The 17874-nt window shown below is 36.6% G+C and overlaps 1 protein-coding gene across 1 annotated transcript; it reads left to right on the forward strand.

The window, feature by feature from the left end:
• The first annotated feature begins 2149 nt into the window (after positions 1-2149).
• On the forward strand, positions 2150-9721 carry LOC110940683 (very-long-chain aldehyde decarbonylase CER3). The gene is made up of 11 exons (XM_022182236.2): positions 2150-2564; positions 2656-2879; positions 2974-3209; positions 4118-4337; positions 6278-6405; positions 6849-7105; positions 7333-7440; positions 7624-7830; positions 8658-8768; positions 9015-9188; positions 9369-9721. The coding sequence occupies exons 1-11, from the start codon at positions 2508-2510 to the stop codon at positions 9537-9539; spliced, it is 1893 nt and encodes a 630-aa protein (XP_022037928.1). The 5' UTR covers positions 2150-2507; the 3' UTR covers positions 9540-9721.
• Positions 9722-17874: the final 8153 nt, after the last annotated feature.

Here is a 17874-nt window from a genome sequence, read left to right on the forward strand (position 1 = left end):
AACAAGGGGCATCAATGAACGACTTTTGGGATTCAGTTCGAGGCTGTTTGTTTTTGCTTAAAATGTATGAAAGGAGCTTATGTCTGCAGGCGGGCAGACATAAGGCCTTGAATACTGTTTGTGTTTTTTTAAAGAAGATATGAAAAGTGCTTTTATTAGCTTAAAAAAGCTGATATCTAACATCTTCTTTACCCATCAGATCTTCAAATCTTCCTCCTCTCTCTCTCTCCCTCCTTAAAACCCAGCACCACCTCCACCTCCATCTTCAACCCATCTCCACCGTCACCTTCAATCCACCACCACATCCACAATTACACCGCCACCACCACCTCCACCTCTTTCTCTCCGGCTTCTCTGTCTCTCGTCGACTCATCTGATCGATTCCGATTGCATTGTCTTGTTTAGCAGCCATTAAAGAACTGAAAAAGGTTCGAATTCAGATCCAGATTAGTTGAAAGGTTCAAAGGTTGTATCTTTTTTTACAGAAAATTTGTGGGTTTTTGTTGTTGTTTTTCGATTTCATTTGGAAATTTTCAGATGGGTTGTTTGAAATTGGGATCTTGAAATTTATAGTGAAGATCAAGATTCGAGAAGATCTTGAAATTTATGGTGACGAATCTGGCCGGAAAAAGGTATTTGGTCTGAAGGTGACGGTGGGTTTTGAAGTTGTTTGATTTCAAAAGTTTAGTGGTCGTTTTTTTATGATTTTGGTTATGATTTTGAAGTTAAGTGGTCTGAAGATGACGGTGGGTTTTGAAGTTGTTTGATTTCAAAAGTTGGGTTTATTGAGATTGTATCTGTGTTTGAGTTTAATACATTAAAGTCTAGCAATTTGTTTGATTTTTTTTGTGGGTTTAGAAGATTAGTGGATATTGAAGTTGTTATTTTTTTTCTAGCCAGATTCGTTTTTTTTTTTTTTTTTGGCGGGTTTGAGTGGTGGTGCTGGTGGTTTGGGCAGTGTAGTGGTGGTGGAGGTGGTGGTTGTATTATGGTTTTTTTCAGCTTATATCCAGCTTATAAAACAAACAGTATTATATTTTCAGCTTGCAGACCTTCAGACCACATCTTCAGTTGCAGACATAAAATCAGCTGAAATAAGACTGCAGACAGTTTTTGTCTGAAAAAACAAACAGCACCTTCCTAAGTCACACATTGGTACAACCACTGCTGGTGGGGAATCAGATGATCCCATTAACTTGGGTGATGATCCAAAATATCAGGAATTGATGGGCAGAGTTGAAAATCTTGAAACTTCAGTTGCTGAAATAAAGGATATGGTGCAACAGCTGTTAAAAGCTCAGAAAGCATAATCCACTGTTGTCCCAGCTCAAGCACCTGGACAACCTGCACCTGCTGCAAATGAGCTATGGAATGTATTCAAACCCCTGCTTGAAAAATAAAAACAAATGGCTGATCAGCAGCATGCAATACATGTACAAATGCTGACAAACATGGTGGGGTCAAGGTTTAAAGATACTCAGTCACTCATCAAAGCTATCAGGGCTCACATCCAAAGTACCACTGGAAAAGTTTCTCCCACTGTCCTCTTCATGAATGAACCCTTTTCAGATAATGCCAAAAAGGGGGAGAAAATCAAGTGGAAGAAAAAGGGAATTGAAGATGGTATCTATATTGAACCAGAAAAAGATAGTCAAACTAAAGCTGTTGTATCAACACACACCACCTCACCACACACAACCACTATCCTACCACCATCATCATCTATGATCATATCACCACTACCAAAACCAAACTCACCACCAAAAACAGGCACCCCATCATCTCCTCCTGCCAAAAAGCAGAAGACAACAGATGTTACATCATCTCCTCCTGCCAAAAACTCACCACCAAAAACAGCCACCCCATCATCTTTCGCTGTCCCATCAATTAAATACCACGGGTTTCTGTCCCGCGGCTCCTGACCGGGTCAAACCGGGGCTGGGGCCGTGACAGATGTTATAAATTTATATATTATAAACTGCTTAAATACCAGTTAAATTTGTCTAAAATTTAATGAAACCCAATTTTTTTTTAACGGCAAAGGTTATATAATCCAACTTTTAAATTACACCAAGTTTACCTCCATGACAGAAATTAAACCATAATCTCCCTCTAAAAGGCACAAACCCCATTTCCTCACCCTCCCCACCACAAAACTACCACCAGCTAGCATTTCTTGTCCATTTCACAAGTTTATACTGTCCCATATTGCATTTTCATGTTGCCTCTATATATACTCCAATTTTGACTTCACTTTGGTCACAAAAGAAGTCCCTAATTAAAACACACATTTTTTGGTCTCTCTCTGTCTCTCTCTCGATCGATCAAGGCTTTTTGGTGTTCCTACCCCTTGGTTGTGTAGGAAACTTCTTTGGTTTTCTTGTTCTTTCCATAGCATAAGCATTCAGCCTTTGGTCTTTTTTCAAGAAAAAGGGACTAAACATAAATTTGAGCTGTCCATCTTTCTCATCTCCCTTGGTATTAGATTCATCTTTTAGCTAGTGATCATGGCGAAAATCGCTCCTTTTTCTGCTTGGCCATGGGAAAATCTTGGTACTTTCAAGGTAATCAGTTAATCTAACTTACACAAAACACAATCACGTTTATTTCATTTTATTAACTCAGTGATTTTTGTCGGTTTTGCTTAATCTGTAGTATATGTTACTTGGACCCTTAGTGGGAAGTATTGTACATTCAGGACTTCAAGGGGTTGATCATCTTGCAAGCAATTGGTGTTTCCACGTTTTCTTTATAAGCTTCCTTAGATTTGCTCTATATATGTGGTATACTAACATTTGTAACATGCTTTTCCTCACTCGTAACCGATTGATTCTTCAGCAAGGCATTGACTTTGATCAAATCGACAAAGAATGGGACTGGTATGGCTTAAAAGTACATTATAGATCACCACTACTACCAAGATCTTAACTTGAAACATCAATATTTCATGATTGGATTTGTGTTCATTTTCAGGGACAATTTTGTAATTTCACAAGCCCTACTTGCTTCATTGGCTATATACATATTCCCTGATGGATTTGCTAACTTACCAGTCTGGGAAACCAAAGGGCTTTTTGTCATTGTGGTGATTCATGTGCTTGTTTCAGAACATCTTTACTATTGGGTTCATAGATCCTTACATGGAAATTACCTTTTTACCCCTTATCATTCTTTCCATCATGCATCAGCTGTACCCCAACCGGTAACAGGTAATAGCATTCATATCCCTCATCTTCCTTCATTTATGAGTAAACCTTATTGTGCCCTTCAATTATTTTATATTACTCTCTTTTATTATAAACCTGTTATTTACTTATTTAAAACAAGAAAAAATTACAAGTTTTGTACTTTATCTTAATATCACTTATCAGGCGGTGTTCTTTTAACGAATTTTGACAAGTTTTGCACTTTACAAGGAATTCCGTTGCACGTTTTGTCCATTAGGCATAACCCAATTAGATTTTCTTGTTAAATCTTGTCACTCAAGGGTATTTTAGTCATTTTACCCATTTATTTAATATTATTTAAAAGAATAAAACAAAATATTTTATGGTTGACTCTTGAAATAAATGGGTAAAAAGACCAAAATACCCTTGGGTGACAAGATTTACCAAGAAAATCTAACTGAGTTAAGAGTAAAGTACAAAATGTGCAACAAAATTCCTTGTAAAGGGTAAAACTTGTCAACATTCCTTAAAAACACACTGTCTGATAAATGATATTAAGATAAATGACAAAACTTTTAATTTTTCTTTAAAACAATTAACATATACATTTGTAATTATTTCTAAACGGTTGTTGATAGTCTGACACAATTTTAAGCACCGATGGTCCACAACTCTTCATACTTGTACTATTTGTAAGATTCATAACACGTGTCGAGTGTCATTGTTGAGGTGAAGATCATTCAATGCTCAAAATTATATTTACCGGACACATTTTTTACAAATTATATTTACCCGACACAAGAATAAAAATGTACTTGAAAGATACCGCGAGTTATACGCGCAAAAGTTTATTAAAGAAACATTGTGTAAGCACAAATTAAAAGAGTACATGCATTATATATAGGATGTACGGTTACACCGACTTATAATACTTGTTAATTATATTGTAGCCGGAAGCACCACATTCTTGGAGGAGGTGTTAGTTACCACAGTAATCGGGCTGCCTGTACTTGGTTGTTGTTTGTCTGGATACGGATCTAAAACTATCATATACGGCTATGTTTTAGTCTTTGATATCTTACGTTGTTTCGGCCATTCAAATGTGGAGATCATGCCTCAGTGGATTTTCGAATATTTTCCTTTCTTCAAATATATTCTCTACACCCCAACGTAAGTTATTGTATGAGTATTAAACATCATCATCATCATACTCAGTAAATCTAATGTAAGGTATGAGAATGGTAAAATATAGACAACGTTATATGTAAGAATAGAGATATTGTTTACAGTGAGACATCTAGACAGTATTATAGTGACGTTATATATGTGTGTGTCTATACACGTAGGGGATCATTTAAAAACACATTTTAAATTGGAAAATACAAGAACAGTATATAAACATTTATACTTAACGCTATCACATATAATAAAAAAATATATATAAAATCATATATGAAAACTATTTGTTATATCTGTAGTTATGTGTATTTAAATAAATTGTATAATATATATTTCACCACAGAGAACATGTGATTTAATTTACTGAATAAAAAGACAATATAACCGTCTGTAAGAAGTTTATAGTATTTTCATGGTTTTTAAATGATTAAATAACTATTTATTGAAAAGTCAATAAAAGTGTGTAACGCATTAATACAAAGTATTGTAATTTCTTATTTATTTATGGATTTGAAACACGCATAAATAATAGTTAAGTGACTTTTAAAAGTTTGCTTAAAATGTTAGTAAAATAAATATCTAATGCTTGTATCAAATCTATTTTTATTCATGTCTAGATTTTCACTAATCAATTGTATCTATACAATTCAAAACTCTAAGTGGGTAATGCAATGTGATATCCGTTTGCTTACTTAAAATCAATATCATGTTTGTTTATATGAATTATAACTTGATACCTTAATAAATTTTATCATATTAAAAATAAAAAAATAAGCAATTTAAATTCGTAGAAGTATTTAGAAATTTCATAATATTAAAACTACTTTAGAGTTATTATAATTGTATGTTAGTATCTGATAATATAATTTGGCTTTTGGGAGGAGTTTGAAATCAAGTTCAGATAAATGAGAATACTAGCGGGTAATCATCTAAGTTTATAAACGAGTATCGTCGACGCCTAGGGTAAATCCTATGGGCCTGAAGGGTATAATAAATAAGCTAGTATTCCACATGTATAAAATCGGGTACATATTACAATTTTACAAATAGATATGAAACTAAATGGTAAATCATCACATGTCACATTTTTCTACCTTCTCATTGGTAAAATTCTTAATGGTTCCATTAAGATGTAGCCTCTTAATGACCATTCAGAGGCTACCAAACAGCCTATAAGGCCTTCCCAAACTCATTCCATACATGAATATATCGATTGCAAAAAACAGATTAAAGAAAATAGTTTTTTTTTTTTTTTGAACGGCAAATTTGGATCACTGACGGACCACTGGAGTATCATCGTGCCACCAGAGGAACCACCCGATCATATCCATCTCCACTAGGCATAATGCCACACCAATTCAGGAGGAAACCCAATAAACATGGGAAAACCCCCCTTGTGGGAATCGAACCCAGGACCTATTGGTCCCAAAGCCTTATCCCACCACCAAGATGCCACTAGGCTATAAAGCCATGGGCGATTAAAGAAAATAGTATAGTCTATACTTTGCACTTGTTGTCAAAGAAAAGTTAATTGAGTACACATAAATTTGAAATTTATATGGTGTCAATTAATTATTCAAATACCCATACTTTGAATATAAAGTATAACATATATATACTATGCTATGTGCTACATTGCTATTTCATTTCATTTCATTTATTTTATAGTGATCTCAACCTCCGTTTTTCAACCTTTGATCTGGACTTCATAATGCAAGTGCATTATGGTACTTGTGAATTGTACTTTCTATATATGTTTTTTTTTTTTTTTTTTTTTTTTTTTTTTTTTTTTTGTAATATAGGAATAGAATATTGAATCAAAATTAGTTAGACAGTAATGTATTGTTGGTCATCCATAATAATATTTATTAGTCAATATAATTGCTATTATTATCTATATTATAATTTTAATTTGTTATTTATTTTGGCAGATACTACAGCCTACACCACACTGAGATGAAGACCAACTATTGCTTGTTTATGCCTCTCTATGATGTCTTGTGGAATACTTTGAACACAAAGTCTTGGGCCTCGCAGAAGAAAATAAGTCTAGCCGCAGGTAACTTTTTTTATTTATTCAGATAATATATGTGTGTATATATTGTATAATATAAATATTTTTTTTGGTAAAAGGAACTCTTTTAATGTAATAATAAGGTTATTTATTTACAAACATTTGAGTTTGATGATAGTCTGCGCTCGATCGTTTTCCAAATGAGGATAAATTAAAACAACTGTCTAAAATGGTGCTTCACTAACAATGGATCAACTTTTTACAACTATACATCAGCACAACAATGTTACAAAAGTAAATGCAACATTTTTGTAATATTGATGCATCAATTTTTTTTATAACGTTTCATAATTACAACAATTTTATAAAACTACTAAATCAATTTTTAAAAGTGAAGTAACCCTCATATTTTATTGATACACTAAACATGATGTATCAACGTCTTTCTACCGTTTCTAAATAATGTTGTCAAATGTACACATATGTAGGCAAATCTACAAGGATACCGGATTTTGTGTTCTTGGCACATTGTGTTGATATCACATCTGCATTGCACGTCCCCTTCCTCTTCAGATCATTTTCATCGATGGCTTATAGTGCTAGACTTTTCTTGGTTCCGCTTTGGCCATTTACATTCGTAGTGATGCTACTCATGTGGGCTAAGTCTAAGACATTCCTCTTGTCTTTCTACAATTTAAGAGGCAAATTACACCAAACATGGGCCGTTCCTCGTTTCGGATTCCAGGTTGGTTTCTGTCCATTCATTTATGTTATACGCAGGTCACTTCATTTAAAAAAAAGTAACATTATTTAAAAATGTATATAATTTGAACACCGCGTAATGAAAGTTGACTGACTTTAAAGACATGTAAATGACTTTAGTCAGACACTTGGGACACTTTGTTACTATTGTGTTATGTTGGTGTTGGCCTTCAGTTATTGTTATAATCCGTTCATAATTTGCTTGTACAGTATTTCTTGCCATTTGCTAGCGAAGGCATTAACAAACATATCGAAGAGGCTATTCTAAGGGCTGACAAATTGGGTGTGAAGGTCATTAGCCTTGCTGCTTTAAATAAGGTATTTCCTTAATTGCTCATGAAAATATGTTTTGCCTTATCAAGTTGGTCCCAATAAAAAAAAATTATGAATATCTCAAACAATACATAGTACTTCTTGTAGAGGGTGTTTATTTCGTCTAACTCATTTTGATGCCTCATTTCTAAACGGAGTTTTTGGTTGATCAAAATATGGTAAATATAGAACGAAGCACTTAACGGAGGTGGAACATTGTTTGTGAAAAGGCACCCGAATTTGAAAGTACGTGTAGTCCATGGGAATACACTAACAGCAGCTGTTATCCTCAATGAGATTCGCGAAGATGTGAAAGAGGTTTTCCTCACTGGAGCCACTTCAAAGCTCGGACGTGCCATCGCCCTTTACCTTTGCCAAAGAGGTGTTTGTGTTCTTGTAAGTCTCTCTTACACGTCTAACATTTCTTAGATCAGTTCTTATTACCTATTAAACGGACATACATAATCGTTGATTTCAATGAGGTCCATAAATTTATTACCTATTGAATATTTATGATGGAGCAATTAATTAATTTGGTGTACTGGCCATCTTTGATTTTAAAACATACCTAAAATGTCACAGAAAAAGGTGAGTTAAAGTGCCAACTACCCCTCACAATGCAAATAAATGATTTAAACCAACTTAGGGCACTGGGGGTGGTGGGGTTTTATAACGCGTGATGGAAGTTCAACGCGTGGTTGTTTGCATTTTTCCACCGCCACCATATTGTTCATCACGTAATCATATGGTTTCCGTGAAGTTTTTCACGCGTGACAAAGGTTTGAATGATGGAACATGTGAGGGGGTGTAGGGTTTATTGTTGTGTGTTGTGAGTGATGACAAATGCCACTAAAAAAAGTTGTGAGTGATGTAAAAATGGTTGATGACATGGCGAAACTTGATTGGGTGTTGTGAGTGATGAGTGATCACCACCCCCACCCCCCTTACTCTATGTTTTTTAAATTTAAAATAATATGCTACTTTATGGTTTGGATGTACATGGCAAGGATGCAGCTTATCAAATTGGACAAATAATGGGGTTATGCTAGTTTCCCGCTAGCCCTTTGATATATATTTATCATTGTTGCCGTTAAAAAAGTCAAATTGGACAAATAAATGAAGTCGTTTTGAGTTTTATAGATGTAAAGTTATATATTTTTAATGGTTACCTTACAACTTTGTGTAGTAATTTTTTTTTTTTTGAATTAAAAAAAAAAAAACAGATGTTGACTCCATCAACAGAGAGATTTCAAAATATCCAACAAGAAGCACCAGCAAATTGCCAGAAGAATTTAGTTCAAGTCACCAAGTACCAAGCAGCAAGAAATTGCAAGGTACATTCTAACACTCTTCTAAGTAAGAAGAATTTTTCAAATGGATTATCATTCTTACATGCACGCGTAATTAAACTGTCATCAACTTACATATCTAATAGTCATTTTGACTATTGCGAGTTTTAATATGTTCAATGACTACCCATCCCATGGGTAGTCGGGAAATGGATTACGCCTAAACTGTCACCAACTTACATATCTAATAGTATTGACTATTGCGAGTTTTAATATGTTCAATGACTACAGACATGGGTAGTCGGGAAATGGATTACGCCTGGACAACAAAGATGGGCGCCGGCAGGAACTCATTTTCATCAGTTTGTGGTGCCGCCCATCTTGGCTTTTAGAAGGGACTGCACTTATGGTGAACTTGCTGCCATGAAACTGCCCGACGACGTTGAAGGCCTTGGATCTTGCGAGGTATATACTATTCTCGTCTAAGAAAATAATATAAACTTAGTTTAAATTACAGTTAAAAACTCAGAATCCAAACACTTAAAAAAAGTTGAGTGACTAAAAAGCATAATGAACTTTAGTGACTTAGTAAGACACTTGAGAAAGTTGCCATTCTGGAAACTAATTATATTTGTGAGAGTGCAGTATACAATGGGAAGAGGAATAGTGCATGCATGTCATGCAGGAGGAGTTGTGCATAGCTTGGAAGGATGGACTCATCATGAAGTCGGTGCTCTTGATGTCGACAGGATCGATGTCGTTTGGAAAGCTGCTTTAAAACATGGTCTTCAACCTGTTTCTAGCCTTTCCAAGTGATCTCATTGATATTCATTTTGTTTCAAAGTCATATTTAGTTTCTAAGCATTTTCTTTTTACATACTTCACCTTAATGGAAAAGTAATTTCAGAATTTTATGGATTTACAATTGAATAAATGTAACACCCCTAAGGAAATATTGGACACAAGTCCAGGAACAATGAACCAATATCATTCAATTACTAGGGTTGTTCATGTGGCAAGCCAAGCCAAGCTCAACTCATGCTCGAACTTGAAAACACTAAGAGCCGGCTTGGCTTGACTCGAAATCTCACGAGCTGAAATTTGAAATTGAACTCACTTCGTTTACAACTCTAGACAACTAAGTTTGCCTAAACGGAGCTAATATAGTTATGTGATTACAATTCTTGATAGCATAATTCTGATATGAAACTTCGCCTATCATTACATTTCATCGCTACACGTTACCATGGTTTCTATGGCAAGAGCTATTCTAGGTCCATTCGTTACCATGGTTTCTACGGCAAGAGCTATTCTACGTCCATTTCTTGGCAAAAGTATTAGTAAAAACTAAACTTTCTCTTTTCTTTTTAAATGTAAGTGCTAAATATTCAATTACCCTGATCCCTTATTAATGCTTTCAAACCAATAGAAAGAAAACATATCAAGTGGGTTGAACTTGTCAAACCAATCAAAAGTCGCTTAGAAATTCATAAAAAAACATATGGAACAACATATTATTCTCTGTTCTGAAACCCCATGTCCCTATTTACAAAGGTAAATTGGGTAAATAAAATCTGGCATCTATAACATTGTGTAGTCTCATCTTCCCTAAGTTCACATAGGCATCACATCATTTCCTTTTCAAGTCACCATTTTCTCTTAAGAGTGGGATGTGGTTCCCCTTTTCTTCCCCGTTCTCTCTTCCATTTTTTAATATTTTTTTACTTAATGTATTTTATTTTTAAACACATTTTTTTATTCGTCTAATGTATTTATTTACAATAAATACGAATATCTTTTTAAGAAAATTCAAATTTGCGTAAAAATTCTATAAAATTACAAATAAAATAAGACACAAATTACATACTAAAATCATAAAATAAACTTTGTCTAAATCTACGAACACCATTACTCATCATCAACGGGATCGACACGGAACTTATTCCAAATATAGTCGATGAAAATCGCACATAGGTTTCCATGCACGTGTTCACTGCGTAGCGCCCACAAATTTGATTGTTGTTGTTCCTTGTCAACCGGCTCAACATTCTCATGAATGTCGTTTGGATTGTATTCACATATTGCTCAACATCGTCTTCAATAATCATGTTATGAAGTATTAAACAAGCATCATAATGTATCTCAATTTATTTTTGGTTCAAATGCACGAGTCGGTTTTGTATTATCGCCCATTTTGCCTTTATCACACTAAACAACCGTACGACATATTTCCTTGCCGATTCTTGGCACTTCGCAAACTGAACAAGTATAGTTTTAACAATAGCCGTATAGGATGAGTATATACCGTCGGCTAGGTAATATCCATGCTTGTATGACACCCCATTGAGCATGAAAGAAGAATCAAGGCTCGTACCTCTAATGTTATCATCGAAAATATGAGATCTTCCAAGAACATTTAAGTCATTGTTTGAACTTGCAACCCCAAAAAAAAACATGCCAAATCCATAAATCTTGTGAGCAGGCGGCCTATAAGATTATTGAGGATAACCTATCTCATCACGCATATATTGACCGCACCATGCAGTAGGGCAATTACGCCATTGCCAATGCGTACAATCAATGCTTCCTAGCATCCCAGGAACATGTGTATCTTCATGGGATGCATAAAGCTTTTCGATATCCTTCTTCGTTGGCTGGCGTAAATACACCTTGCTATACAGGTTCACAATACCTTTGCAGAATTCATACAAACACTCCCGACTCATTCTCTTGAACATCCTTAAAATTCATCCCATGAATCACTAGTAGTGCCATACGCTGATTGACGAAGTGCCGAAGTGCATTTTTGAAACGAAGTAAAACCACTTCTCCCTCTAGCATCATAGCGCAATGTGAAAAGTCATCATAATTAGCCAAATCATTGGCAATACGTATGAACAATCGTCGACCCATTCGAAACTGGCTCCTAAATTTTTTGTTAGTGTACACACAGTTGTTAGCAAAATAGTCACTGATGTGCTGGAAAGTGGTTTAACTAAATTAACTAAATTAAACCCTAAACTAGACTCTCTAAGCTTTAAATTTATAAAACTAAGACTCTCTAAACCCTAAACCACACGACCGGCAAGTGTACCAATCGATGCAGTATAGCCTAAAGAAGTCCGAGTATCGAACCCAAGAGACTCTAATGTAACACCCCGAAACTATAAAAACTTTATATTAGAATTATAAAGTATAAATAAACAAAGAAAATACTAACTAGAAATTTTAACCTAGTTAGTTACAAGTCTAGAAATAACTTAAAGGAGGGTTAAATGCAACTAAACTTAATATTAACCTAAGTGAGGGGCTTAAGTTGAACAAATTGAAACTTAAGCTTAATGAAGTTAGTAAAACAAACCAAACACCCCCAAAAGGAGGTGTCTGGTCGAACAAGCACGCCAGGGGCGATCCCCACTCTCTCAAAACCCTAGTTTCATAAATTTGATCAATTGAAGGTTAATCATTGTCCCAAATTGAAATCTGAACAGAGATTCGTGATCCTCATCACAAGGGGGTTACAAGGTATGTGAAATTTCATGAAATCTCTCAACTTGAATTTCTCGTGTAATTGGGAAAATCTGAATTGTTAGTTGCATGTGTGTCTTATGATGATCTAGGAACAACTATAGTGTCTAAGGACAAACCCTAGACAAACAGAAGCTGAAATTATGTGAAATTTTAGTGGAAACTATGATCACCATTGTAGGTGATTAGTGAAACTATGTGTAAATTGATAAACACTAGTAAATTGACTATTTTGAAGTGAATTCAGGAATTTAGAAGTTAACCATCTTGTAAAGTGTTGATTGAGATGAAATTAGGGCTAAATGATAAGCTAGAAACTTGTCATATAATCAAGTGAAAAATCTGCCCCTAAGGTGTTTGTAAAAATGCCCCAAAGAAGGCTTATAACAGGAATTTAAAGATTTAACGCATAATTATGATGTTTCGGTGTGCTATACAAAATAAGGTTAAAGAAGAGTTCTAAACATGTCTTGAATTGAACTCTATAGGAAAGGATACCGGAACGTCAAGTGGACAAGCTGGTGGTGATTTGCGGTTGAAGGGTTTGCTCTAAAGGTATGTAACTTGACCCGTTACATTAAGTAGATTGGATGATTATTAAATGCGTAATTGGATTTTAGAATAAGGGTTGTTTTGAATTTAAGCGGTGATGTCGCTATATTGAATAATGGATCAAATTGGATGGAACTCGTTGGTAGTCGTCACAATGGAGGATTCCTTAGACGAGCCAAACAGGTCGAATAATCAAGTACGGCATGGTTAATGCTCCGGATTAAGATGGATTGAAACTTTGATAATGGATAATATATAACATATTAGAATTGTGAGATTTAATGTATTGGCATCCTAGAAACTGAAATCCAAGAGTTGGGTTTTAGTGTAATGACCAAACCAAACAAAAACATGAATTTCCAGGTACTACCGTAAGTTACACGGTGGTACCGTAACTTACGGTAGAGGTCAGGAACTTACGGTGGTTCACTCCTGTTTTACGGTGGACCAAAAGATTTCCATGGCTCACCGTAACTTACGGTGACACCGTAAGTTACGGTGGAACCAGAAAAACTTTTATTTATTTTATTTATCTAATATTTGATGTCGGGTCTCATGATTATGTATCGTATAAAAATGTCAAAACTAATATTTTAACGGTTTTGATCCTAGGGTGATGATGTGGATTGTATGGATGTAGGTCAAGCAACGTAGAAGAACCGAACACGACTTTTGAAGCTTTCGCAATGTTTTAATCTTACTTAGACTTTGTTCATGGGTTGTAAACTATTTCTTAATCAACTTTTAAAACATTCCAACTTAGTCATTACTTGACTAAAGTTGACGTACTTATGAACTCCATTAAGGAATGTTTTGTTACGTAACCAATATTTTAGTTGAAATGGTGTATTTTATTTCTAAAATCAAGTGAAAAATTTAAGGGTGTTACAAGTTGGTAATCAGAGCCTAAGGTTGTCAACAAAGTGTTCGGTTCAAGCTTGATCGATCGTCCGGTAAGAATTAACTTTTTGTTAATAAATTATGTATTATGTAAAGAATGAGAAATGAACAAATATGCATGAAAAGAGCGAGTAAGCTCATTCAAATACAAGAAATGCAAAAAGCAAGAACGATTAAATCAAGTTGTGAACTTGATTGAATCAAAAAGCAAGAACGATTAAATCAAGTTGTGAACTTGATTGAATCAAAAAGCAAGAACGATTAAATCAAGTTGTGAACTTGATTGAATCAAAGCAAGAACGATTAAATCAAGTTATGAACTTGATTGAATCAAACAAGTAAAGCATGTGTTATAAATGGAATGTTTAACAACCTATGTAAACATTTCAGAAATAGAGATGGCAGATGGAGGTAATGATGATGCGGTGCCAAGAGTCACTGAACAAATAAGGGAAGTGATTGCCGAAGAGGTTGGAAAGGCGATCGAAAACAGTTTGTCGGGCTTTATTGATAAAATTCAAAACACAGTTTTATCAATGGTAGAAGATAGAATCAAGAAATTAGAAGATGATTCAAATTTAGCAAAGGAAATGCATGGAGGACGAAAGCCTTGTTCATACAAGGAATTCATGGCTTGTAAACCACCAATATATAATGGGGAAGTTGACCCAATAGTGTGCCAAAGATGGCTAAGTGATATCGAAGGGGTATTCGAGAGGACCCATTGTGACGTAGATGACTACGTAGCCTATGGTACGGGTCAACTAAGAAGTCAAGCGAAAGATTGGTGGGATAACAAAAAGAGAGAGATTGGTATTGAAGCTGCTAAGGTCATGACTAGGGAAGAATTCAAGACGCCATTTCTTAAGCATCATAGCCCCAAAGCGGTTATGCATAAAATCAAGAAAGAGTTCATGCAACTTAGGCACAAGAATGAGACCATAGACAAGATTACGGCAACGTTTATGGATAAGATGAAGTTTTGTGACGATCTAGTGACGAATGAAGAACAAAAGATATACTACTACCATAACATGTTGACTGCCGAATATAGGGAATTTATCACCCCTTCCAAATACGAGGCCCTTACCGAGATCATAAATGCTGCTCGGGAAAGGGAGATCGAACTGAAAAAGAGCATCGAAAGGGGTGAACGGAGAGCACAAGATGTAAACCCAAGCCCTACTAAGAAGGCACGAACAAACGAAAGCGCAAAGAAATCTGATACGAAAGGCGGGTCGCCAAGTTGCAGGATCTGCGGGAAGGGTCATAAAGGCGAATGCCGTTACAAGGATAAGCCTTGTCCCATATGCAAGAAAACGGGACATATGGCTATATCGTGCCCGGAGAAAGTGACGGTTTGCTACAATTGTTATCGAACGGGTCACAAGAAGTCGGAATGCCCGGAACTGGTTGGAAAGAAGGATGGGCAGGAACCGAAGGGTGAAGCCCCGAAAGCAAAGGCAAGATCTTTTCAACTAACCGCCGCAGAAGCAAAGGTTAAACCTGACGTGGTCTCAGGTATATTTGCTGTAAATTCAATTCCTGCACACGTGTTGTTTGATACGGGTGCGAATAAATCCTTTGTATCATATGGGTTTATTCGACATCCTTCATTTGTTCTAACAAAATTACCTGTACCCTTAGAAGGAGAGATAGGTAATAACAAGAGCTTTATTGTTTGTGATGTATGTAAAAACTGCAAACTGAGCATTGACGAAGAAGAATATTTGATAAACCTAATCCCGATGTCAATGGGAGAATTTCAAGTAGTCGTTGGGATGGATTGGCTATCTCAATACCATGCAAAGGTAGTGTGTTTTCGTAAAGAGATAAAACTAACATCTCCGAGCGGGAAACATGTCACCATTTATGGCGAAAAAGGAGGCAACCCTATAGTATGCTCAATGTTGGAAGCTCACAAGCTTATGAAGCGGGGATGCAAAGCATTCATAATATACGCTAATGAGCCCGAAAAAGAATCACAAAAGATTGGAGAGGTACCGGTAGTGCGAGATTATGAAGATGTGTTTCCGGAGGATTTACCGGGGATACCGCCTGAACGGGAAGTAGAGTTCGGGATCGAATTGATTCCGGGCGCAAAACCCGTAGCAAAAGCCCCGTACCGACTCGCACCGTCGGAATTACAAGAGCTGATGTCCCAAATTCAAGACTTGCTTGATAAGGGATTCATAAGGCCGAGTGTGTCACCTTGGGGCGCACCGGTATTGTTCGTGAGAAAGAAAGACGGGAGCATGCGCATGTGTATCGATTACCGGGAGTTAAACAAACTCACGGTAAAGAACCGATACCCACTCCCGAGGATAGATGATTTATTCGACCAACTACAAGGTGCGAATTGGTTTTCAAAAATTGACCTTAGATCGGGGTATCACCAATTAAAGGTCAAAGAAGAAGATGTGCCGAAGACGGCTTTCCGTACGAGATACGGACATTACGAATTTCTCGTAATGTCATTTGGGCTGACGAATGCACCCGCGGCTTTCATGGACCTCATGAACCGGGTTTGCAAACCAATGTTGGATAAGTCGGTCATCGTGTTTATCGATGACATCTTGGTGTATTCGAAAAGTGAAGCGGAGCATGCACATCATTTACAAGAGGTATTGGAGACACTTAGGAGAGAGAGGTTATACGCAAAATTCTCTAAATGTACCTTTTGGCTACGAGAGGTACAATTTCTTGGCCATGTCATAAGCGCCGACGGAGTATTGGTGGATCCGTCCAAGATCGAGGCTGTGTCAAAGTGGAATCCCCCGAAGAACCCTTCGGAAATTAGAAGCTTTTTGGGGCCCGCGGGATACTATAGGAGATTCATTAAAGATTTCTCCAAGATTGCGTCACCGCTAACAAAGCTAACGCGAAAGAAAGAAAAGTTCATTTGGGGTTTCGATCAAGAAAAAGCGTTTCAAACGCTAAAAGAAAAGTTAACTCAAGCTCCGGTGTTGACATTGCCGGACGGAGTTGAAGACATGGTGGTTTATTCGGATGCTTCATTATCAGGGCTAGGTTACGTGTTGATGCAACGGGACAAGGTAATAGCCTATGCGTCGAGACAGTTGAAGATACACGAGAAGAAATATCCCACGCACGATCTCGAGTTGGCAGCGGTGGTATTTGCATTAAAAATATGGAGGCATTACTTGTATGGGGTAAAGTGCACCATATTCACCGACCACAAAAGCTTGAAATACTTCTTCGATCAGAAGGAGTTAAATATGCGACAAAGGCGATGGCTGGAAATGGTGAAAGACTACGATTGTGAAATACATTATCACCCCGGAAGGGCTAATGTAGTGGCGAATGCTCTGAGCAGAAAAGTGGACTATGTCCCAATACGAGTAAGATCGATGCAACTCGTGGTGACCTCGGGTATACTTGAACGTGTTCGAGAGGCGCAATTAGAAGCAATGAGAGAAGAGAATTGGAAGAAAGAAAGAATAATAGGTCAGTTGAAAGATTTGTCGGATGGGAATAACGGGTTGAAGACTCGATCCAGAAGGATATGGGTCCCACATACCTGTGGAGTAAAGGCGCTTCTACTTAATGAAGCTCATAAATCCCGTTATTCAATTCATCCGGGTGCGACCAAGATGTACAATGATTTGAAACAAAACTATTTGTTGCCCGGAATGAAGAGGGACGTGGTGAGGCATGTGGAAAAATGCTTGACATGTTTACAAGTCAAGGCAGAACACCAGAAACCATACGGCAAAGTACAACCGTTAGAAATTCCGGTTTGGAAATGGGAACATATTACAATGGACCTATTAACCAAGTTGCCTAAGACGAATCGTGTTTTCGATGCCATATTGGTAGTGGTGGATAGATTGACGAAAAGTGCTCACTTCATTCCGATTCGTGAGACTTATACGTCAGAAAAGATGTCAGAAGTTTACACTAATGAAATAATAGCACGTCATGGAGTGCCGGTATCCATCGTGTCTGATAGGGATACCCGGTTTACTTCAAATTTCTGGCGGGATTTCCAAGAGCAAATGGGAACCAAGTTGTTCATCAGCACTGCGTACCATCCTCAAACGGATGGACAGAGTGAAAGAACAATACAAACGTTAGGAGATATGCTGCGGGCTTGCATTATTGACTTCGGAGGTAGTTGGGATATCCATCTACCCTTGGTCGAATTTGC

This window comes from Helianthus annuus, chromosome 5 (genome assembly GCF_002127325.2).
Source record: "Helianthus annuus cultivar XRQ/B chromosome 5, HanXRQr2.0-SUNRISE, whole genome shotgun sequence".
NCBI lineage: Eukaryota > Viridiplantae > Streptophyta > Magnoliopsida > Asterales > Asteraceae > Helianthus > Helianthus annuus.

Bases quoted from the DNA above. Each gene is read 5' to 3' on its own strand.
- LOC110940683 (XM_022182236.2), top strand. From the start codon at position 2,508: ATGGCGAAAATCGCTCCTTTTTCTGCTTGGCCATGGGAAAATCTTGGT. The intron at 2,880-2,973 runs GTATGGCTTAAA...GTTCATTTTCAG, and splicing joins ATCGACAAAGAATGGGACTG to GGACAATTTTGTAATTTCAC. The intron at 8,769-9,014 runs GTACATTCTAAC...CAATGACTACAG, and splicing joins AAGCAGCAAGAAATTGCAAG to ACATGGGTAGTCGGGAAATG.